At 39.4% G+C, this 24,658-nt stretch overlaps 1 protein-coding gene across 1 annotated transcript in view; it reads right to left on the reverse strand.

Moving 5' to 3' along the window:
- Positions 1 to 11,107: 11,107 nt before the first annotated feature.
- Positions 11,108 to 24,658, reverse strand: part of LOC143020253 (uncharacterized) — a 33,588-nt gene continuing 20,037 nt past the window's right edge. The window contains exons 2-7 of the mRNA XM_076176448.1: positions 22,441 to 22,559; positions 20,726 to 20,841; positions 16,088 to 16,254; positions 14,915 to 15,093; positions 13,112 to 13,222; positions 11,108 to 11,955 (exon numbers count right to left, since the gene is read on the reverse strand). Coding sequence (XP_076032563.1) covers positions 11,773 to 11,955; positions 13,112 to 13,222; positions 14,915 to 15,093; positions 16,088 to 16,254; positions 20,726 to 20,841; positions 22,441 to 22,559 — 875 coding nt within the window. The 3' untranslated portion in view covers positions 11,108 to 11,772. The remainder of the gene's footprint in view (positions 11,956 to 13,111; positions 13,223 to 14,914; positions 15,094 to 16,087; positions 16,255 to 20,725; positions 20,842 to 22,440; positions 22,560 to 24,658) is intronic.

Here is a 24,658-nt window from a genome sequence, read left to right on the forward strand (position 1 = left end):
AATGTGAAGGAGGATAGGGAGGGAAAGGTAGTTGCAATGGGAAGCGCTAAGAAAATGAGTGATGAGTGAGGAAAATGGAGGAGAAATAGGGAAGGATGAAATGAAAGCAGCTGTTAAGATGATGAGATGCCATGAAGAATGTCTGAAGAAAGGAGGTACATGTCAGGGGGGTTACAAAAAAAATTATACTCGGTATCATTGAGAATTGGGCGTGAGAGAGAAACACAAATGCACACACTAACACGTGTTTTTATTGTGGATCAACACAAAGCACTAAACTATCTGAACACATATAATAGAAATATCACCAGTGTGATATATAGCACGGCCTACTCAATATGTACAAAAATATATATACACAAACCACTCCTCGGCTCTGCAGGCGCGAGGATGAATTCTTCTCGAGCGTCCATTCCTTCTCCAGACGATCTCCTCCACACGAGTCCCCTGTGTCCTTCCCCTTGTTGGACGGGCGCACGTCGCTGTGATCCCTTCAGACGAGTCCCCTGTGTCCATCTCCTTGGTGGACGGGTGCACGTCGTTGGGATCCCTTCAGTCGGAGGTCCGTCTTTAAGTATCTTCAAGCTCCTTCGTGCCCTCCCTCTGTAGAACTGGGAGGGGAGGTGTCCGCCCTCAACGGCGTGTAGCCGTAAAGTCTCCTACGGCTCTCTCTATCTCCTCGTGATCTCCTGCGTCCTGGTGCCCTCCCTCTGTGGAACTGGGAGGGGGGGGGTCCGCCCTCAATGGCGAGCAGCCGTAAAATGTCCTTCGTCATCTCTATGTCCTTCCCTCTTGCACATCTGGGAGGGTGAGGAAGAGTGGGAGGTGGCGATCTGCGCATGCGCACAGCAGTAGTGGTGGGCCTAGTTGGCAGCCCTGGGAGGCTACGCATGACCCACCCTGGCGTGAGGTCACATTCCTCCGGCCTGGGTCAGGTGCGCTGGGCTGACTGCAAGCTTCGTCACGTGACCCATGTGACAGTACAGTTATGGTGGACTGGCTGGTGAGGTTATTTAATGTTTGTTTAAGAGAGGGTAGAGTGCCGGAGGACTGGAGGAGTGCCTGTATAGTTCCGCTTTACAAGGGAAAGGAGGATAAGTGTGAGTGTAGTAGTTTTAGAGGGATCAGCTTGTTGAGTGTAGTAAGGAAGGCTTATAGGAGAGTCTTTATTGAGAGGATTAGAAGAGGAACAGATGGAGTAATTGGTGAGGAACAGTGGGTTTAGAACAGGTAGGGGTTGTGTAGATCAGATTTTTGTGGTAAGGAGATATGTGAGAAAGCTATAGGAAAAGGTAAGGAAGTTTTTGGGCTTTTATGGATCTGGAAAAGGCTTACGGCAGGGTAGACAGGAAGGCACTGTGGGAGGTACTGCAGATATATGGGATAGGAGGAAAACTGTTAAGAGCAGTCAAGAGTTTTTACGAGAGTAGTATAGCTTGTGTTAGGATTAGAAATGGAGAGAGTGAATGGTTTGAGGTAAAGGTGGGAGTTCGTCAGGGATGTGTTATGTCGTCCTGGCTGTTCAATCTTTACATGGACGGAGTGGTGTAAGAGGTGAATGCGAGGTCAGTGGGTCAGGGGTTGGAGATGATTAAAGAAAATTGAGAAAAGTGGGAGGTGAGCCAGTTGTTGTTTGCTGACGACACTGCGCTTATAGCAGGATTAGAGGAGGGATTGAGGAAGTTAGTGAAAGAGTTTGAGAAGTTGTGTGAAAGAAGGAAGCTGAAGATAAATGTGGGGTTAAAGTAAGGTGATGAGATATACAAGGGGAGAGAGTGACAGCAGGTTGGAAGTGAGCATTAAGGGTGAAAGACTGGAGGAAGTGGATAGTTTTAAATACTTGGGTGCGAATGTGGCAGGAAAGGGAGGAGTGGGGGTGGAGGTAGAATGTAGATTGAGAGAAGCGTGTAAATGCCTTGGTGAAATAAAAAGCGTAATGAGAAATAGACATCTGGGAATGGATGCTAAGAGGAGATTATATGAAGGAGTGATTGTGCCAACAGCACGGTACGGGGCAGAAACATGAGACATGAGAGAGGAAGAGAAAAGGAGTTTGAATGTGTTTGAGATGAAATGTCTGAGAAGTATGATAAGGGTTACTAGGCTAGATAGAGTGAGAAATGAGGAGGTGAGGAGAAGAACAGGGGTGGAAAGGGAACTGGGAGATAGGGTTGATGAAAGAGTATTAGGATGGTTTGGACAGATGGAAAGAATGAGTGAGTGGAAGTGTGGAGGGCAGAGGTGGAAGGAGTGAATATGAGGGGGCGTCCTAGGATGAGATGGATGGATGGGGTGAAAGGGGCAATACAAAAGAGAGGAACGTCTGTGGAGGAAGGCCAGGAGAGGACAGAAGATAGGGGTGAATGGAGAGGGGTTGTGTATAGATGATGCTGTGATGCATGAGGGGGAGTGGTATGTATGAGAACAAAAAATTGACGCAGCCCGAAGGGATTTCTCCCCGTCTTCTCCTTTTCTGCATGGGGGGACGGAGAGGGGGGTCGCCTAATTTATGAAGCGGCCTTTCTGTGGATGTGCTGTGTCTTGCGACACTGCTTCTGACCCAGTGCAGTGGACAGGATGCAGGGATGACCCGTAATCCAGGAGGTGCCAAGATAAGAGGGAGGGAGGGGAGGGGAGTGGAATATATAGAAAATGAAATGGGTGGGAGTGGTTTTTATGCTTTTTTCTTTTTGTATATATATATATATATATATATATACATATATATATATACATATATATGTATATATTTAAGATTATTTCAGACAAATGAGAGAGAATGCGGGTGGGGAAGGGCAAACGAAGATGTGTTAGGAATAGAGTTTATTGCCCTAACGTTGCGACCAACTTGGTCTTCTTCAGAGGACTACAGCATTACAGACGGATCACAATTCTTATATTCGTAGTGAGAGGGAACCCGCCAAGGTATGAGCGTCATGTTTTCCCTTTGGCTAACGATTTAATTATTAGGACACTTGCTGCTTTCGAGAGGCATTTAAATCCGTCTCTGTCGTTGTTGTTCTTGTTGGCGGCGATATGTGCAGCTTCCACAGTTTTTCTCATTTTCTTCTCAAATCCCTCGTGTAGAATTTCTGCGTTGTTCCAATCAGGTAGATGTCCACATTTGTCCAGGTGACGAACCAGGGAGTTAGATGTTCTATGAGCCCTGAGATCGTTTTTGTGCTCATTCAAGCGTTTATTGAACCCTCGACCTGACTCACCGAAATAAGATGATGGACAACCGTTGCATGGAATACGGTAAATGACACTGAGATTATTACGCATATTATTATGTTTCTTAAATATTTTTCCTATTTTATTGGAAGATATTTTTGCTATATTTATTCCACCTTTTAACAAATAATCATCAATAGCTATGGTGTTTGTAGAATTAGGGACAGAAATAAAATGAGACTTATCCTTTCCCGGGGTCCGGACGTTTGAGCCATCGTAGATCTTCTTGGCTTTCCTCGTTGTCCTGGTGATCAAACCTCCGGGGTATTTCAGTGATCCGTCTGTAATGCTGTAGTCCTCTGAAGAAGACCAAGTTGGTCGCAACGTTAGGGCAATAAACTCTATTCCTAACACATCTTCGTTTGCCCTTCCCCACCCGCATTCTCTCTCATATATATATATATATATATATATATATATATATATATATATATATATATACTGTATACATATATATATTCGAAAAATAGGGAAGTAGATTCATTTGTACAAAAGTGGTATTGAAATTCATTCGGGGGTTGAGCAAACACGAATTGATCTAAAACATCCATTTAACATCTTACTCAGCGTTTTATCTACATAGAGACATCTTCAGGAAAAATTAGAAAACACAGAAATACACAAAATTTAACGAGGTTATAATGATATAATATAACAGGGAATTTTACTCATTATACAGGAAAAAATTAAGAATGACACGCTCGATTGCCATCCAACGAGAAATATATACCCTCAGATGATCTGACGCTATCGGCCTAATACACACACACACACACACACACACACACACACACACACACACACACACACACACACACACACACACACACACACACACACACACACACACACACACACACACACACACACACACACACACACACACACACACACACACACACACACACACACACACACACACACACACACACACACACACACACACACACACACACACTCGGTAGCGCGGTTGGTAGAGCGCTGAACTGGGAAGTACGGTGGTGCTCGCAGTAGCTGGTTCGAATCCTGCCCAGGGCCGAAATTATTTCGGTATCGCTGCGCTTCGGGTCGTTACTCTGACTCTCGTGGGCGGGGAGTTGGGTGTGTGTGTGTGAAAGGTCATAGCATTAACCATAGATCGGTCATACGAGCTCTGAGCTCTCTTCCGGGAGGGAAATAGCTGTCGATCACGAGTCCAACACGTGATCCAAAGACCAAGGTGAAAGGTTAATACACCAGGTGGCTAATCATTTTCTAAAGCACCACCCCTACTAATTCCAAGTACGAGCTGCCACCGTGACTCGGTTCTCATTTCTTGACTCCCTTCAACTATATTTCAATCAAGGGTTTTATGGCCCCTCTTTCCCATAGGACATTTACTTCAAGGGTTCGATAACACTTGGATCTTGACTTTACTGGAAATCTAATGTGGTTCGTGTGTCGTCTCCACGCACTCTTATTTCTCCGACACATAACACCATTATACAATAGATCGCTTGCTTCTGGTACACCTTTTCAACGCCTCCTATACCATTCTCATTCCCAAACCCCAGAAACCTACCTTTACCCCCCTCCTCCTACCCACCCATTTCCCTTCTAGAGTACTCTGGTAAGGTGGTCGAGCATGTCCTCTGCCGACGTCTTACCGAGTACTTGGAGATAAAGAATGTGTTCAGAGACTGTCAATTCGGTTTTCGACAGCAGCGGAGTGGTGAAGACGCCATCTTCATGATCATTCAGTTTGTTCAAAGGCCGCCAGACGGTCGCCTTGTTAAAGCTATTTTGGTTTGTAAGGAAGTGGAGGGCCTTAACTACAAACTGTACTACTATTTCGACTGCCCTGTCGTTCACACGGTTGTTCTGCAACTACCTGGACTGCAGAACCTATCGTTTAGTTTAGCATTGACAAGAAACAGTATATCCAGTTCCTCTTTCAATAGTCATTGACTCTCTAATCTAGTATTTGACAGTCTACATTGGTATATGCCACTCTCAACCTCTTTACATTATAGTTTCTTTTCCTTATCACTTTCTTTTGTTTTTCTCATATGCCAACTCCTCACTTTTTGATTAATCAATACAAATGAATAGTTTTTTCCTATTCCCTCCATTTTTTGTACTTCATTAAATAGCTCCTAACTTTTTACTCTTATCCTCTGTTACTAGTGTTCTTTTCCAACATCTTTCACTTTTTTCTGTGTCTTCTGATCCCCATAGCTTACTGATTATCTCGTTTACTGTGCATTACAACTTCAAGTTAATTTTAATTGGTTTTGTCCCTCCCCATCACACATTTACCTAACCTGAGCACTTTTTTAACTTAATTGGTTCTTGTTATCTCTCATTTCTTAATGCCACATGTTTTTTCTCCCTACAACAGAAATACATTTGCTTCCATTTTTCTTTCCCATTTATCTATATGTCTATAAACCCTTCAATTATTAAATCCACCTGTGTCTAGTGCGCGAATATCAAAGGTGTCCGAAATAATGTACTGATTTAAACGACTCCTAATTGGCACAACAAACTTGAGTGACAACATCTATTTTAGGGCTGTTTGATACTGAATTGCTTTACCATGGTCATAGTATCTCGCCCTTTTCCCGGGCACGCTCGTTTACCTTCACTGGTTCACCATACGGCAAAGCCTCCACCTCCCCACCACACATACACATACAACTCCTAACCCACTCAGAACATCTATTAGCAGATGAAAATTATTCTTCGAGCTACATAATCCCTTCATCCACTCCCAGTCTCCCTTAATTTACTTCTCTCTCTCTCTATATATCTATATACATATATATATATATATGTATATAGATATATATATATATATATATATATATATATATATACACACCCATACCCACACACACACACACACACACACACACACACACACACACACACACACACACACACACACACACACACACACACACACACACACACACACACACACACACACACACACACACACACACACACACACACACACACACACACACATATATATATATATATAATATCACGAACAACCCAGAGTAGGAATAAAAGGAAACTTAGAAGAAATTATAACTTCTATGTTTCGGCTAATGGCAACAGCCCTCTTCAGGAAAGTACAAATTACAAGAAATTATTGAGACATAAATACAATTAAGATGTAAGGGGAGGAGGAACTGGAATGTCATGACAGGCGACATTCCGTCACATAGGGCGGAGTCAGAAGGGAGAGGGTATGTGGTCAATTGGGTAGAGGTGTGAGGTCAGAAATGGCTGGGGTGCAGGGTCAGGAGTCGTGCGGGAGCGGGGTTAGGCGAATGAAATTTTTTAACCAAACGGCTCACAGCTAGACGTGACTTTATGTCCGGCGACCATTGACCTTTGGAGATATTCAAGTTCAGATATTTTGAGGACTAGGGAACTAGTCCTCAAAAATGATTTGTCTGGCACTTCTGGGATGCTGTCGAAAACTAACGTAGTCTATATGTTCAAATGCATTACTGGAGACTGTGAGCTCTTTCCTCGTAGCTATGTTGGTCATACGACATGCAGCCTTAGCAGACGTTTAACTCTCCACCTCCAACAGGGAGCCATTAAAAATCATTTTGAACAGTATCACAAGTCTGTGTTGGATAGAGCAACCATTGTTCATAACACTGAAGTGCTAGCCCAGTGTAATAATATTAAGGAATTAAAAATGTTAGAGGCTGTGTATATAAGTGAATTGTCTCCTGTGATCAATGTACAGGCTAATTTGTTGTCTGCTATTTCTTTATTTAATACGTCCTCGCGTCATGCTATACATAACCTCCCTGTGTATGCTAAACACGCTACTTCACCTCACCTTACTCCGACTCCTACTCTCCCCCCTCACCTCTCCCTCCCCCTTCCCCTCCCCCTCCTCAAGCTCTGAGAAAGTCTTCCAGGGTCAGGTCATCGGAGGTTTAAAGATCGCGCTTGACCTAAGAGTGTAGCATTCTATTTTTTCCTGTGACCATGTAACATATCTGTAGATTGTGTTGCCTTAACTGTTCTTGTAACTTGATAATGACTCTATGTAGTCGAAACGTCAAATATTAAAATGGAGAACTTTGGAAAGTTCGTTTCCGCTCATCCTCCCAATATTAGAACTTTAGTGAGGAAACTTGAAAAATATCAAGAAGAAAATTAATAACTGTGAAAATGCTGTGGTGTTCAATTTAGTGTGTATACGTATATATATATATATATGTATATATATATATATATATATATATATATATATACACATATGTATATATATATATGAGTGGAAGGGTGGTGAGATAAACACCGAGTAATGTTGGAGTGTAAATTTACTGACGTTTCGTCCTTAACAGGACTTCTTCAGAGTATGAGTACATAAGCACCAAATCAACATATATATATACACGCGTTCATGTCCGTGTTCCTGCTAACCCACGCCACTCGAGTCCGCTTGTTTCCTCATCTCCCGGCGGATGAGTCGTCCGGACATTTGAGACAGTTTGATGAATCCGTCCCTGTGATTAAGGCAAGGCTGAGATGCTATATATGCTGCCTCAACTAGTTTCCTCTTTTTCTTTTCTAACCCGTTGTAAAATCTCTACCCCGCTCCAGTTGGGAAGGTGTCCAAGTTGGTCCACATGAACCACCAATGCGTTGGAAGTGCGGTGGGCTTTTAGGTCGTTTTTGTGTTCGTATGTTCGCTTGCGTAGACCTCTCCCAGTTTCTCCAAAGTAGCTCAGTTCACAGCTGCTACATGGTATTTTGTATACCACGCTATTAGTGATGTTGTCGTCCAGGATTGAAGATTGCCAGCTCATCCAGCATGAAAATTGGCGAAATAGTGAGAAGTAAGGAGAGAAAAGACAACAGAGAAAGTGCTTCTACCTCCCCTTCACATAAAGCTGGGATTCATTAAAAATTTTGTGAAATCACTTCCGAAAGATGGAGAAGGGTTTAAATACCTGCCCCATAAATTCCCTCTTGTTTGTGATGCTAAACTGCAAGCTGGCATATTTGTAGGACCACAGATTCGTGAGCTTATGTCAGATTCCGGATTTAGTGAAGCATTAACACCTCGTAAAAGAAGTGCTTGGGAAAGTTTTAAGTTAGTTGTAGCAGGGTTCTTGGGGAACAGAAAATCTGATGACTACAAGGAACGGGTTGAGAACATGCTTCAAGCATATGAGGCGGCTGGCGCACGCATGAGCATCAAAATACATTTCCTACATAGCCACCTTGACTACTTTCCTGCTAAAGTGGGTGAGTACAGTGAGGAACAGGGGGAGAGGTTCCATCAAGATATATCCGAAATGGAGCGCCGCTATCAAGGCAATTGGAGTGTGACCATGATGGCTGATTACTGCTGGTCTCTTCGAAGAAGCTGGACAACATCTGCTGATAAACCGGCACACAAGAGAATGTCGCGAAAGCGTGCTTTTCAAGGAGAATAGCTGCCTTCAGCTTTCAAATAAAACTGTGTTTTTTGTAATCAGATATCTACATGCGTGCATGTATGTTATGCCCATTTATCATGTTTTTGTTTGTTTTCAATAATATGAAATGTTCCGTCAACCTCGAATGTTCTTTACTTACCCTTATATATTCACAGGTCTTTTATAGACCTGGCTTAGACGCATTTCTGCACAATGAATCTTATAGATATAGTGTCAGTTATTACAAAAAAAATGAGGACCTCCCTGAAAAAATTAGTATGCTTTATGGGTTAAGCATGCGAAACTGTAATGAAAAAAGTTAATGACGTCTCTGTTGCAAGATTTTTTTTTTCTGATGCAACCCAGTGTTATTAAATTTTCTGGTGATGATCCCCTTTATAATGCCATTGATTTTCTTCGCCAGTACGAAGATTGTATTGTCAGTATTAATGTTTCTATGGGGTCGAAGAATTTTTTTTTTTTTCGTAAGGTCACACCTTGTGCCTAATTCTTTGGCTTCTGAGATGTTATTTGCTTCGTGTCTCGACCGCAAGTCTTTAGGGTATAATTACAACCTCTTGGTCTAATTTCCTTATTTTTTTCTGATACCCCTGTAGGCAATTCTTTTCATTGGTGTTTTAATCTGGCTGATGTTCTTGCATCCAAATTAGGCGCTCTTGACTACAAAAGGGATTACAAAGGATTACAAAGGCGGAGTATGCCGACAGGAGACCTTTTGGTTCAAAACAAGGTCGGATGCGGAAAAGATTATGATAATGATAAATGAATAAAATAAAAGTAGATACAAATGATAGTAATACAAGTAGTAATAAATAAAATAAATAAATGCATAGGTATAGTCAAATAGTATACAAACAGGTAAATAGTAAATAATGATAGATTGACAGATAACTAATAATAAATGAAAATCAAGCAAATAGTAATAAACAAATGATATGAAACAAATAAACAAATAATATAAAATAAATGGCAGTCATTACAGCATCATGCTTAGGTGTTTATCTAAATGAATCTTAAAGCTTCGAACTGAATTACATTGCACTATCCACTTCCAAATTAAATCTATTTCCTGACAGTTTGAGACCATAATTTCTTGTCTGATTCTCGTTCTGTGTGAAAATTTAGAATTTTTTGATGTTTTCACTTCCCTTTAGAATCTTAAAGACCTGTATATAGTCACCCCTGAGTCTACGCTTTTTAGGGAAAGCAGATTCATATATTTTAGTCGAATTTTGTATGATTTATTTTTGCTATTTGGAATCAGCTTTGTGGCTCGCCGTTGTACTTTTTCCAGTCTGTCAATGTCTTTAATGAGATTCGGTGACCATATGGAAACAGCATATTCCAAATGTGGTCGAAGCCTTAGATTCTCTATCCCATTTAGAGTGAGTTGATCATGGTATTATCTCTTTTGGTAGGTTCCACCTTATTTTGGAGTTTCTTTTATTCATCATTCTCTTAGCGCCTTTTGAGAGGAGAGCTGTCTCTTCTCTCAGCTATAAGACAGATGAGACCCTACTGTCTTTTGCATCAAAGCTTTCATGTAAACCTAGGGAGGTGCATTCTGGTTCCTTGTGTATTAGCAGTATTCAACAGCAAACCAATGTTCCTAGTTTCCCTTCTCCACCCCAACAGTCTTCAGTGCCTATTCGCAGCTCCCCTTCCTCTACATTTACCCCTCGTGTACTCACATGTACCTATTGTAATAAGTCAGGTCATTCGAGTGATTTTTGTTTTCGTCGTAAGCATCATGTACACAAGTCAAGACCGCCTGTCCGTACGAATGTATTGGATGTTTCTTCTAATGTAACGGATGACCTCTTTAGAGTAGAGCCGCAGGATAACCTTAGCTGCTGCCATATCCATGGTCATTGTAAACACTCGACTGATCAGTGTTTCAAGATTATGCAGCTCATAGCTGAGACATCTCAGCCTAGACAATATCCGTCCCATTTTCACAAGCGCTCCTTTCATAACCCAAAGGTTTGACCAGTAATGTTGGGTCACAGATCATCCCCTTGGTGGCTGCTGAGTCTTCTCAGTTACTCACCTTCCAATTTCTTACAGAGAATACACCTATAACATGTATATTGCGATGCTGTTTTCCATAGGTGTTGTTGCAATATGTGTTTTATAGGTAATGGTTTGTGGCAACACGCCACTACTGCAGTGTCCCCTTAACGCATATAGCATTTTTGTAAAATAAAATTACTAATCTTGGTCAAATCATTATATGTGTACATGTTAATAAAATTATATATTGTAAATAATATTGCCACATACTAGGATGGCCCTTGTAAGATAAAAAGCATCTATATGTAACATTATTGTATAACTTGTACAAAGTAATAAAATATTGATTGTATATAATTTATGTCATGGCGGACGGGAAATTCAACAAGTCCAAAGAGATATAAAATTTAATTTAATCCTTCTCTTACGGACGATAACCTCTTACCATAATGTGGTAACTAACCACATCAGGTTACACCCATGCTTCCTGATATCTGACGGCTCAACCTAGGACACTCCTGCGTCCTGAGTCACCCACTTACTATTGGACTTACATGGAGATACCCATCTTTCCTGGAAGTTTGATTTGAACCAACTGAACTGTTTAGTAACATGACGTTAAAAAATCACACTTTTCTCTACAAGGTAATAATATTGTATGCTTGAATTACAATACATAAGTGGTATGATATAGTAGTCAAATCCAATTAGAGAGAAAACTGTATTGGTCAGTAACCAGGAAGTATTAAATAAAAAAAACTGTTGAACTTTTTCTTTTCAACCATACCTATTTATTCTCATCATATTTATTTGGTTTCTACACAATGATTGATAATAACAATGATAGTAATTTTGCCTCAAGTTTCTCTGACTGGAAACCCGCAGCCCCGCAACGCTTGCCAACTGTCCCTGGGCCTTCCTATTGATCTTATTAGGAAGAGAAAAAATATTGTTTGCTTATTTAATTTGTGTGTAACTATTCATATATTACTGGATTATTATCATTATTGTATAGTTTCTTCTCTCTAAACCTCTGGAATCCAAATGTATGAGCAACAGTTTAATCGTAGCTATAAATTTCTTTCATTTTCTTCATCATGAACTCGGTAGAATTGAACTTTCCGTAGGATTTGTTCCCGCATACTGGTTCGACCATTACTTGATCATCTGGTACCACAAAGAAAGCCATAGACAATCGCCGCTGTTTTCTCATTTCATCATAAGGCAAAGTGACTCTGTGAAGCTGAGAAAGAAAAGGAAATTAATTTTCTGTATAAGTGAAGTGATAATGCACACATTTTTTCATTCTAGTTTATCAAATACGTGGTATTTTTCATGCAATCATTTGTTACTTGCAAACCGAACTATCTAGGCACGGGAAAGGTAAATCCTCACCTCTTTCACTCCCATCACGGACATCACTTTTACTCCTTCCCGTTCCATACTATAAAACACCAAACGGTCTTTCCCCTTTACATAGGAGTGATCGAATCAAAGTGAACACCTAGTTCATATATAAAACCTATTCTATGAAAAGAATGAACGAGGAAAGACTAGCAAAGACAGAGTGGAAAGCAGAAGTAGGTGAAGTGACCTTAAGAGGAAGACCGAGAGTGATGTGGATGGAATGGGATGAAGGGGTTCTGGATATGTGTGTGTGTGTGTGTGTGTGTGTGTGTGTGTGTGTGTGTGTGTGTGTGTGTGTGTGTGTGTGTGTGTGTGTGTGTGTGTGTGTGTGTGTGTGTGTGTGTGTGTGTGTGTGTGTGTGTGTGTGTGTGTGTGTGTGTGTGCGTGTGTGTGTGTGTGTGTGTGTGTGTGTGTGTGTGTGTGTGTGAAGGAGAGATTGTAAAACTTAGGAGCGAATGGAGGGAGAGTGTGAGTGAATGAAAGAATGATACGGCCCGAAGGAATGTTCTCTTCATTAACTTTATAAACTATCTTGAGGGTAAACCAGCTCCATCTGTTGGGCCTCGTTGTATTGCCTTTGACCCCAGAGGTGAGGTGAGGTGAGGGAGGACAAGTAAGGCCTCTCATCCACGACACGGGAGAAAGGCTAAGTGGGGTTTATTAGTGTATGATATTATGCGTGTTAACTAGCCCACAACCTTATAGGAAGGCATATATTTATATATATATATATATATATATATATATATATATATATATATATAGAGAGAGAGAGAGAGAGAGAGAGAGAGAGAGAGAGAGAGAGAGAGAGAGAGAGAGAGAAAGAGAGAGAGAGAGAGCATTATCTTTCCATTTTACATGCCACAATATACAAATATCTACCATCACACCACTATAAACAGACCATGGGTAGCCTAATGATTAATCTAACAAGCTCTCTCTACCTAATTCCCTGAAATTTATCAACCAAGTTAATCTCCCCATAGGCTCACCGTGGCAGTCCACTTGTCCCCAGTCCAGCGCTGTAGCAGGTCACCAATGTTTACGAGAACCGTTCCCGGCACGGGTCGAGCATTCACCCACTGTCCTTCTCGGTTCTTCACCTGTAAATGAAAAATCCCGTGGTATCTTGAAAAACTTACACATTCCAGTATTCAATGACCATAACAAAAGAAAAAAATAATATTCAAATCAAGTATAGTGATCATCAATATAGATACCTTGAGTCACAGTTTTAATTGGAAAAACAAGGTAGGTAGGTAGGAATGTAAAGCCGAAACCATTCCACAATATGTTTATACTTTAATCTCTGAAATTATACCGCTCGTTGATCCTTCTTTGTGTGTATACCTCTTCAATCGATATCTCATCCCTTCATCTCCAATTATGATTACATTTAGCTTACGAATTTCCACACTCCCATACTTATTATCAATATACTCATTTCGTTCACTTCTGCAATCTACCCTCTTTTGCTTTTTCATTGTATCTTCCCCATCACGATGTTCATTTCTGTAATCTCGCAGTACTTATTTTTTTGACAAAATCCCCCCCTCCCCTTGTTTTTGGCCTCTTCATCTCTATTTTTTATCCGAAAGGTCCACAGGACATTTGGTACCATTAAGAAATTTGGTACTGTTTTACTATCCTATTAATTATGAAATTGTCTAATTTAAATAAACCTAAACTCAAGTTGTTTCATAAAGAACAACTTTGATAATAGTATTAACTTGAGTTTAGGTTTATCTAAACTAGACAATTTCATAATTAATAGGATAGTATAACAGTACCAAATTTCTTAATGGTACCAAATGTCCTGTGGACCTTTCGGCCACAAGGTTTTGTTTTTTTGTATTTTTGTTTGTTTTACTATTACCATTATTATTTCCCTGTGTATATGAATGTGTATGTATTTTTTCATTTACTGTTACCATTAATATTTCTATGTGTACATAAGTGTGTATGTATGTATAGCGTCCGAAGGTTTTATGTGGCATAACCTTTCCAGTTTTCGTATTTCTGTTAAATATTGTGTTCTGTTTTTTTTTTTTTTGTACAATTTGATAATAATATTAACTTGTGTTTTGGTTTAACTAAACAATTTATAATCTTAGGATAGTAAAGGAGTACCTAGTTTCCTAATTGTACCAAATGGTAAAGGTAAAGGATTTTTTTTTTTTTATCATTACCATTCTTATTTCCATGTGTATATGAATGTGTATGTATTTTTATTTTTTTATTAACATTAACATTTCCATGTGTAATTGAATGTGTTGTATGTATAATGTCCGAAGGTTTTATGTGACTATAACCTCTCCCAGTTTTCTTACTTCTGTATAAATATTGTGTTCTATTTTTTCTTTCTTGTACTCTGAGGATGTCGTAATAGACGAAAACGTTCAGTATTCCGACTTTAATTTCCCTGTGGTTTCTGCAATATCTTTTCGTCACGCGTTATTGTGATTATTTTTGCAATATATATATATATATATATATATATATATATATATATATATATATATATATATATATATATACGTCTATTACATATGTGTATAGACTTCCCTCTACTCATGAAGGAGTTGTTTTGTGATGTGGCGGTGGTGGTGGTGGTGGTGGAAGGTGAGGGCTGAAGTGAAGACGAGGTGGTTCATGAGACATGCTCCTCACGTATGCCCGGGTTTCAAACACCAGCTTTTGAATCACTGTTTTGAAAGGAAAACATCACCATCCAACCCAATCCTCCCGAAAAGAAGCGCAAGTTGTCAGCGGCAAAGAGGGTTTATTTGCTTTACCTGTAAACCACCAACAGCATCTTGAAACACCATAGTTATGGTGCCAAAATCAGTGTGAGCTCCAAGTCGCGTGACATTCTCGTCCTTTGAAACCGATGGGTAGTGCAGAACGCGGAGGTTGGATATGTTTTTAGGACTTGATAAATCATGATACTTTTTGAAGAATCCAGGGTCGAGCTCTTTCCAATAACGAAAGGATAATAAATTAATTAATAAATGAATAGATAGATAATTAAAAAGAACAAGTAGAAATAAATAAAAGTACAAATCTACAAAATAGTGGTACATGAACATAAATATGTATATTGTACCTTCATAATTTGTGAATGGTCATGAATAAACAAAATATCCATGTATAGAAGACAGTTAAATAAGCTGGGCAAGATATTTTGTTTGTCACAGATTTGATGAATGCTATACATGATACCAGGGTATATACTATATAAAAAAAATCGTAGTGAATATTTAGTGACCACTGCATGATTATGCTAGGGACAAGGACCTTCATAAAATGTACGAGAAATCATCGCAAAAGAGAGAGATGCCCCCACGCACGTGGAAAAGAAATAAAAGTATATGTTAAGATAACGATACTACATACTATCAGTGTTGTCAGTATGGAGGTATCAAACGAATTTTTCCTAAACGTCGAATTATGGCAATTCCCAGTCGACATTTGACATCCTCGATTACATTATTCTATCTTAACTTAAATTAACCAGAAATTTAGTTATTGACATTAAATAATTGACGACCCCAACGACTGAGTTCCGAATGAAGAAGGTGAATTATAATGAGCATTTGTTTTTTCTAGATTTCCATCCCTTACTAGACGCTTGCCTCTGCTTCTTGTCATTTCCCACAATATTGTTGTAATGCACAAACGGCACAGAACAAATCAGTGAAACCTAAAAAGTTTGTGTATTCAAGGATAATTTCGTATACGTCGGCCATGACTGCCTTTTGCATACATCAAAACATTTACGGCATGACACCACCAAAAATTATGAGGATAAAAGTCCAATATATCTTGGCATCTTAGGTTATACAAGACCAGTGTAGCTGATTCTTATGGGTGTATTTCACACACAAAAAAATAGAGGATACAGACAGACAGACAGACAGACAGACAGAGAGAAAGGGACAGACTAAGGTGTGGTCCGTGGTACTTACCTAGAGATAGCGATAAGCACTTCAGGAGAGCGTAGACAAACCGTTTGCAAGTATCACTGAGCGCATTCAGGTCTCTCCGGAAGTGTGGGACTTCATCATCAGGACAGTCTTGGTCAAGAAAGTTGAAGGCTTCATGAACCTCTGTCAATGGATCCTTTGGGTCCACCCTGTTACATTTATTTCACATGAAGTTGCATTAATACATTGTACGAATATTGCATTACAGAATTTTAGCCCAGTGCAGACGGATGAGAAGACTGGGCACTGATGAGATCATTGGAGAGGGTTACACCCATGTTCGAGTCACAGTAATGAGACTCATCTTGGCTATAATCCATATTTATAGATACCCTGATTGGCAAGCGTATGGTCGAGGAGATAATGAAACACACCTTGAGTTTCATCTCTTATTGCAATATATGCTCCTATCGAGACGAAGAATTTGAAACATTCTATCCCAAGCTTGAATCTAATCGACCAGTACTCATCATGGAATACTCGTTTTGGTGACCTCAGTGCTGTTATTGGCACCAATAGAAGTATATATTGCTCCGGAAGGTTGAAAAATGATTCCTAATTCCACATATGAAAACCCGACCAAGGGACTTGGTATAGTAATGTTGGTGTGGCAAGTTAGATTATTCACACACTTGTAAGTATTTGGAGAACACTACTCAGCTGAAGGGTTTACCCGAGTTCCCTACTTCTTTGAAACTAATCATAGACTTGTGGTTGTAGCATTCACCGTGAGAAACCCAGGGACAATGTGTCTGCTGTGGAGTAAACAGTAGTATTTTCCAACTGATCCCAAGGGCTTGATGCCCTTAAGGCTTCTGAAGAGCTGTGGAACACCTTCAAACACATAAGTCTGCAAACTACTGAAGGATACATTGGAGTACATTAGAGTCCAAGGCCGAGTAGTAATGATGAGTCCTGTAAGACACCGATGAAAATATAGATGAGTAGTCCTGTCAGACTGGTTAGAGACCTGGGCCAATATAGGACTATGAAACAGTGGGCTTGAACTCTTGAGGAGGGATAAGGAGATTCGTTGAGAATGTCCAGAGTCATTTCAATGCAAATGACATCAGACATTTTTATCGAGCCCTGAGGTAACTCCACTCTAAAATTGTGACCCAAGAGAGTAGTGCAAGCAACTGATAACCAAATAATGTAAGGCATGGGTGAATGGAGAGTTCACTGAGAGGTGTTGATGAAACCCGAAGGTGAGGCAACGATCCATGGGTTGCATTTGGTGTTGTCTCCCGTTTGACAGTCCGGCACTATTCCTCCTGGCCGTCCTTCTGGTAGAGGAGAGGAGACCGGCGGGATTACAACAAAATCCGCGTTTTACTTTGCTCAGTATACCAGGTAATTTTCTTGCCCCTTTGTTGCTGGCACGGGATAAGGTTAAGATTAATCATTTTGAGACTAGCGCGTAGATTCTTCTACGCGCAATACTAAGATGAATCACATTAAACAAGTTATTTCAAGAACTGTCTAGTTTCTGCAACCGGGATTTATTGATAATGGGTGATTTCAATTTTACTGACATTGATTGGATGACCCTTGAACATGGCCATGTAGGTAGTCGCTTGATTGATTTTCTTGGTGACAATTACTTAATTCAGCATGTAAAAGAGCCCACAAGATATGGAAACCTACTCGATCTTTTGATCACTAGCCGCGAAAGCATGGTAACTGATGTAGAAGTCGGTGAATCTGTTGCAAATAGCGATCACAACTTAGTTAGATTCAAACTCCTAAACGATTTTAGAATAGATACTTGTGTTTCTAAAATACCCAATTTCAGTAAAGCTCAGTTCATAGGACTACGTCAGGAGCTTCAGCTTACAGATTGGGAGGCAAAATTAAACGAAAGACCTATAGATCAGATGTGGGAAATATTTCAAAATACGCTCACTAAGATGATTCAAACTTACATTCCTTTTAAGGACAGACGTCCCCCAAATCAGGCTCGCTCAAAGTGGCTCGACAAAGAAACTGAAAAAAGTATTGCTAAAAAGAGACAGGCTTATAAGAAATATAAGTGCTCGGGTGCATCTAATGACTATGAAAGTTATGTATCAATACAGAGAGATTTAAAAAAGACAATAAGAAAAAGAAAACGACAATACGAAATGAACATCGCTGATAAATCCAAAGAGAATCACAAAGAATTCTATAGTTACATTAGAGATAAAAAAGGTTGTTAGGAATCACATTTGTCCACTATTATCTGCTGACGGTCAACTTGAATATTCAAATGAAGGAATGTGTAATATCTTAAACAATTATTTTAGCTCGGTATTCGTAAACGAAACACCTCAAAGTGAATTCCAAACTGAAACCTGTGAAAAGTCTAGGGTAAACTTACTCACTACGGTAAATATAACAAAAGAAAAAAATTAAAAGGTGTATAGACAAACTCAAAGTTAATAAAACACCAGGGCCTGACGGTTGGCATCCAAGAATCTTAAGGGAAATGAAAAATGAGATTGTTGTTCCATTAGAAATTATTTTCAAGAAATCCATCATATCCGGAGATGTCCCAAGAGAATAGAAGCTAGCTAACGTTAATCCCATATTCAAAAAAGGTGACAAAAAGAAACCAAATAACTATAGGCCTATAAGTTTGACTTCAATCGTAGGAAAAATAATGGAAACTATCATCAGAGATGCTATCGAACATCATTTAGAAAGTGACCGTTTGATAAATGATAGCCAGCATGGTTTCAGACAGAAACGTTCTTGCGTGACTAACTTACTCGAATTCTATAACACAGTTATCTCGAATTATGACAAAAGAAACAATATAGATTTAATATATCTAGACTTTGCAAAAGCTTTTGATACCGTCCCACACGAAAGACTAATTACTAAATTAGCTTTACACGGAATAAGTGGTAGCCTATTAAGTTGGACTAATAATTGGTTGAATGGTCGAAAACAGAGAGTTGTTTTAAATGGAAAAACTTCTGGATGGAAAAATGTTACAAGTGGAGTTCCTCAGGGTTCCGTTCTTGGGCCACCTCTATTCATAGTGTATATAAATGATATAGAACATGGACTAAAATCTACTGTTTCCAAATTTGCTGATGATACAAAACTGTGCGGAGTGGCAAATGATCACTCAAACCAATTAGATATTCAAGAAGATTTAGATCAATTACAGCAATGGTCTGAAAAGTGGCTAATGAAATTTAACACAAGTAAATGCAAGGTAATGCACATAGGTAAAAATAACAGTAAGTACGATTACAAGTTATTTGGAAATTCGTTAACAAAAGTGGATAGTGAAAAAGATCTCGGCGTAATTTATCAGTAACGACCTCAAATCATCCAAGCAGTGTATTTCAGCCTCTGAGAAAGCAAATAAGATTCTGGGACTGATTGCGCGATCTTTTGATTTCAAAAGTCCATCACTCATTAACAAGCTATATAAATCGTTAGTTCGTCCACATTTGGAATATGCTGTTTCCGTATGGTCACCGAATCTCATTAAAGACATTGACAGACTGGAAAAAGTACAACGGCGAGCCACAAAACTGATTCCAAATATCAAAAATAAATCATACGAAAATCGACTAAAACACATGAATCTGTTTTCCCTAAAAAGACGTAGACTCAGAAGTGACTTGATACAGGTCTTTAAGATTTTAAAGGGAATTGACAACATCAAAAGTGACCAAATTTTCACATTGAATGAGAATCAGACAAGAAACAATGGTCTCAAACTGTCCGGAAATAGATTCAATTTGGAAGTAGGTAGAAACAACTTTGCCAACCGTGTAGTTGATGAATGGAATAAACTTCCTGCACAGGTAGTCCAATGTAGTTCAGTTCAAAGCTTTAAGAATCATTTAGATAAATACCTAAGTAAGATGCTGTAATGATTATAATTTATGTTATATTATTTGTTTTTGTTTTGTTATCTTTTGTCTGTCTGAATTTCATTTATTATTAGTTATATGTCAATTTATTGTTATTTACTATTTACCTGTTTCTTTGTTATTTAACTATACATATGCATTTATATATGTATTTTATTTGTTATTTACATTATTATAGTTTTTATTTATTATCTTATTATTAATATGATTTTTTTTCGCATCCGACCTAGATATGGATCAAAAGGTCTCCTGTCGGTATGCTCCGCCTTTGTAATCCTTTGTAGATACAGCTTTGTCAAAGCAAATGTTACAGGACCAAAGAAGTTCTTTGAAGATGCAGATTCAAAGGAGTTCATAGAGACAAGTGAAACGCAGATGAAATATATATTTTCTAGTATCATATAACCCGGTGTGGAATGATATGTTAACAAGAAGCGGTAAAGAATCTAGAAGAAATGACCGTTTAACAGGTTTGAGAGAGAAAAGGCATGAGAAAGGTGGAGAAAGAATGAGACTATTAGAACGAAAGAAAAACGCAAGAGAGCCAGAAACGAATGCAGGCAAACCAGAGCCAAACACACAATAATAAAAGAGAAGAAACTTTAGAGTAAGAATCAATATTAGATATAGAGATAAATCTAAATTGTTCTATAGATTTAGAAATGGCAAATGGCTTAAGTCCTGAAAGCATCCGAACCATTGATTATATATGTCAAGAAGTTTTACGAGGACAAAATCTACCTACTTTTCTTTATTCATCTCTGAATATCCGTGCTGGTTTCCAGGCATGCGCAGATACTTCATCTTCGTTTGATTAGGCAAAGCAAAGAAATCCACGGCTGCCTCGTAGCACTTCTTTATCTATCATAAGACACGAGAGAAGACTTTCTATGAAGGCAACAATTATAACAATCATAGAAACCTAATTTCACTTTCACATTCATTTGTAACCATACTTCTTTGTTGATTGGTGAGAGTATAAATTATACAGGAATTCGAGTCTCAGGAGTACGTTGGTAGACAAGAACTACTGAGAAGCAAATCGTAAACTCGTCCACGCCAGCACTGGATAAAATGTCATAACGATTTAGGCAATGCATGAAATGTTTTTGGCTGATTCTAAGGAGGGACTGACGCAGTTAATGACCGAGTTTGGAGGGGTAAATGAGTGAAGATACGAGTGACGGTAAATGCAAGGAATTATAGTAGTGATAGATTGAATGTGAGCGTGAAGGGTGAGAGGCTGGAGGAGGTAGGAAATGTGTAGAGTCGCATGAGGCAGTGAATGGAGTAACGGATAAGATGAATCAGAGAAAAAGGAAACAAATATCTGTCAGGGTGGGATGAAAAATATCAGAACTAATTATATTATTAGAGGGCGAATACAAGGAAAGGGTTGTACAAATACACAATTGTGCTCACTGTGTTGCATGGAACAGAGTTGGAATATAAGGGTGGAACAATGAGAATGAATGTTTCTGATATTATTTATTTATTTATTTACTTATTTATTTATTTATTTATTTATTTATTTATTTATTTATTTATTTATTTATTTATTTATTTATTTATTTATTTATTTATTCATTTATTCATTTATTTATTTATTTATTTATTTATTCATTAAAGTATATGGTGGGTGCTACAAACGAGGTGAGACTGAGAAAGCAGGTGGGAGGAAAACTGTCCGACAGAATAGTACAGAACACTGAAGTGGTTTGGGCACATAAAAAAAAAAATAATAAATAAAGGCGGAAATACTAGCAAAGAGTGTGGAAAACGGGAGTGGGTGGAGTGAACTTGAGAAAAGGACCGAAAATGAGGTGGGCGAGGTTAAGGGAGCTTTGGATTCAGGTGTAATGTCTTGAGCAGGTAAAAGTGCTAAAGATAAGGGTGAACAGAGAGAGATTGTCAATAGATGAAGGGATGAAGCAGCCCGAAATGATGCTCTTTGCATTTACTTTATGCTTTGGAGTAGACGAGGAGGGTTTCGCCATACAATGAAAAGGTGTGTGTGTGTGGGGGGGGGTACCAGCTCCGGTTTTCGGACTCTGCTGTGGGAGAGCAATGCCTCGTAACATTGCTTTTGATCCAAATAGTGTGGAGAGGGACAGGGTGATTTTTCATCCCTGAAGTACTGAGATGAGAGGGGCCGGATAAATGGGTTTATTTGTTTGTGGTGCGTTTTGATTCGGCTACCCTATTCATAAGGGGGAATATTCTACAGACCCTCTCCACCAAGACCCGGAAGCCAGCTGTTGGAGGACAAAGCCAAGAGCAAATGGCCCGTTAATTGATTGATTTATTCACTTATTAATTAATCAATTTATTTGTTTATTTATCTATGCATCAGTGGGCATATGAATTATAATGGCTGACATGGGACTTGTGATTTCGTTCCCCACACTTTCAACCTACTACCCTCAGGACTCAAACTGTCTGGAAGCTTGCCCTGCTCACCTCCTCAGTCGGAATGCCATGGTTGGAGAGGTAGGCGAAGCCGATGTCAGCGAAGGCCTTGGACAGTTGGTTCCCGACATTTTTACAGTCCTCGAGTGCCGGGTCCTCCTTCCCGAATTCTGTACACAAGATTCAAAAGACATGACTGAAAAACGGCGATCTATGTCATCGAGAATAAATCAGTCTTTACTAGACCACGCGGGTAAATCAGAAATACAGTGGACAAGAGTAAAGAGGACCTTAGCAGTGACTTTACAGTGGGATTATTTCATGACGGGGAAGAATTGGTAAGGGGGAGCAAAGGAAAAGAGAAGCAACCTATTGTGAGTAGTAGTTCTCTAACACTTCGGACAGTCAGTTCTCAGATATCATAAATTTACCAAACTTTTTGTTTCTTCCATTAACTTACATTGTAGTGCATCATATTTCATACAGCATGTTTGTGAACTTTCTCAACAAAGTTTTGGAATGCATATTCCATCAAAAAACAAAGCCACAATAGCCTACTCTATAGTGAAATGGAAAATTCTCATGTTTTGCAAACAGTGTGGTAGCCCAAGTTAGTACACTTTGCAGTCATCCGATCACCAGTCAGTGCCCCGTACCTTCCCAGCGGACGGGAAAGGGGCCGGGCAGAGCTGTTTGCTTGCTTGGCTGCAAAGTGTACTGAATTCGGCTATCACTCTGCTTGCAAAACGTAATCATTTTGCATATCACTACAGAACATTGTGAGTAGGTATTTCGATGGGGGCCGCGCGGTAGCCCAGTGGATACCGTGTCGAACTCATGAACAGGTGGTCGTGCGTTCGATTCTCGGGTCCCACTGAGTGCTTCTTGGGTTGGTTTTCGATCGCCCTGGCCAGTCGGGGAGGCGACCCATACATATACCTAAACAGAGGCTGCACGCAATAGACAGGGCTTTGCTCCACTAGGAGTTACTTGGATGGGGAGTGTAATTCTAAAGTTTGTCGGTAAAGATTACGAACATATACAGTAAATATATATATATATATATATATATATATATATATATGTGTGTGTGTGTGTGTGTGTGTGTGTGTGTGTGTGTGTGTGTGTGTGTGTGTGTGTGTGTGTGTGTGTGTGTGTGTGTGTGTGTGTGTGTGTGTGTGAGTGCGCATGCACGTGTGAGTGCGTGTAAATGTGCGTGAGTGTACGTGTGAGTGCGTGTATTTGTAAGTGCGTGGATTTTGGTCTTAGACCATACGAATATGATGGACTCGTGATCGACCACTATTAACGCCCCGGATGAGAGCTCAGAGATCATATATGGCTGTGACCATAAGAATATAAAAAAGAAGGAGGCTGCAAGAAACTAGGAGCCCTACACTAGGCAGTTCCATATCTATTACTACCTATCATCCCCATCCATAAAGTTATCTAACCTTCTCTTAAAGCAACCGATAGTTTCAGCGCTCACTACATGGTTACCAAGTCTATTCCAGTCGTTGTCCTCCCTCTTGGTAAACTAGTTCTTACCTATTCCTTATTAAGTCTAAAACTGTCCAATTTAAATCCAGTACTCCGAATCCTGCCCTGTTGTCTTAATATGATGAACTTCTTTGCATCACCCTTGTTATAACCCTTGGTCTATCAGATCACCCCGCTTTCTGCGCCTGTGTTGAGTGTAATTCAGGTACCTAAACCTGTTCTCGTAATGTAAATTTCTTAGCCCATGTATCATACTAGTCACTTTCCTCAGTACTGATTCTAGTGAATTTATATGCATTCTATAGACGGAGACTAAAACTGTAACGCATAATCAAAGATGGGTCTAACTAATACCAGAAAGATTTTGATAACTATCTCTGCACTTTTATTCGAAACTGTCCTAGCAATGAAGTCTAATGCTCTGTTCCTGTCTTACACTGTTTCCTCACTAGAGCTTAGTTTTCTCTAAAAAGTTATTATCTAGCTATATCTGCTTTAACACACTGCACTTTGAGATACTGAAATCCATTTGCCATTTCACCGACCATTAGATCGTCCTATAATACCCCGGCGGTTTTTCCTTGTCTGATTTGGCGTCCTATTTTAGTGTCGTCTGCAAACTTACTAACATCACTAAGAATTTCATTGTCCAAGTCGTTTATATATATACAATGAACAATAAGGGACCCAATGCAGAGCCCTGAGAAACTCCACTAGTAACACTCCTCCATTTGGATTTTACATCGTTAATGGTGACCCCCTGTTTTCA

Source organism: Oratosquilla oratoria, chromosome 3 (genome assembly GCF_046742065.1).
Source record: "Oratosquilla oratoria isolate Oo_2021 chromosome 3, ASM4674206v1, whole genome shotgun sequence".
In the NCBI taxonomy this organism is placed as follows: domain Eukaryota; kingdom Metazoa; phylum Arthropoda; class Malacostraca; order Stomatopoda; family Squillidae; genus Oratosquilla; species Oratosquilla oratoria.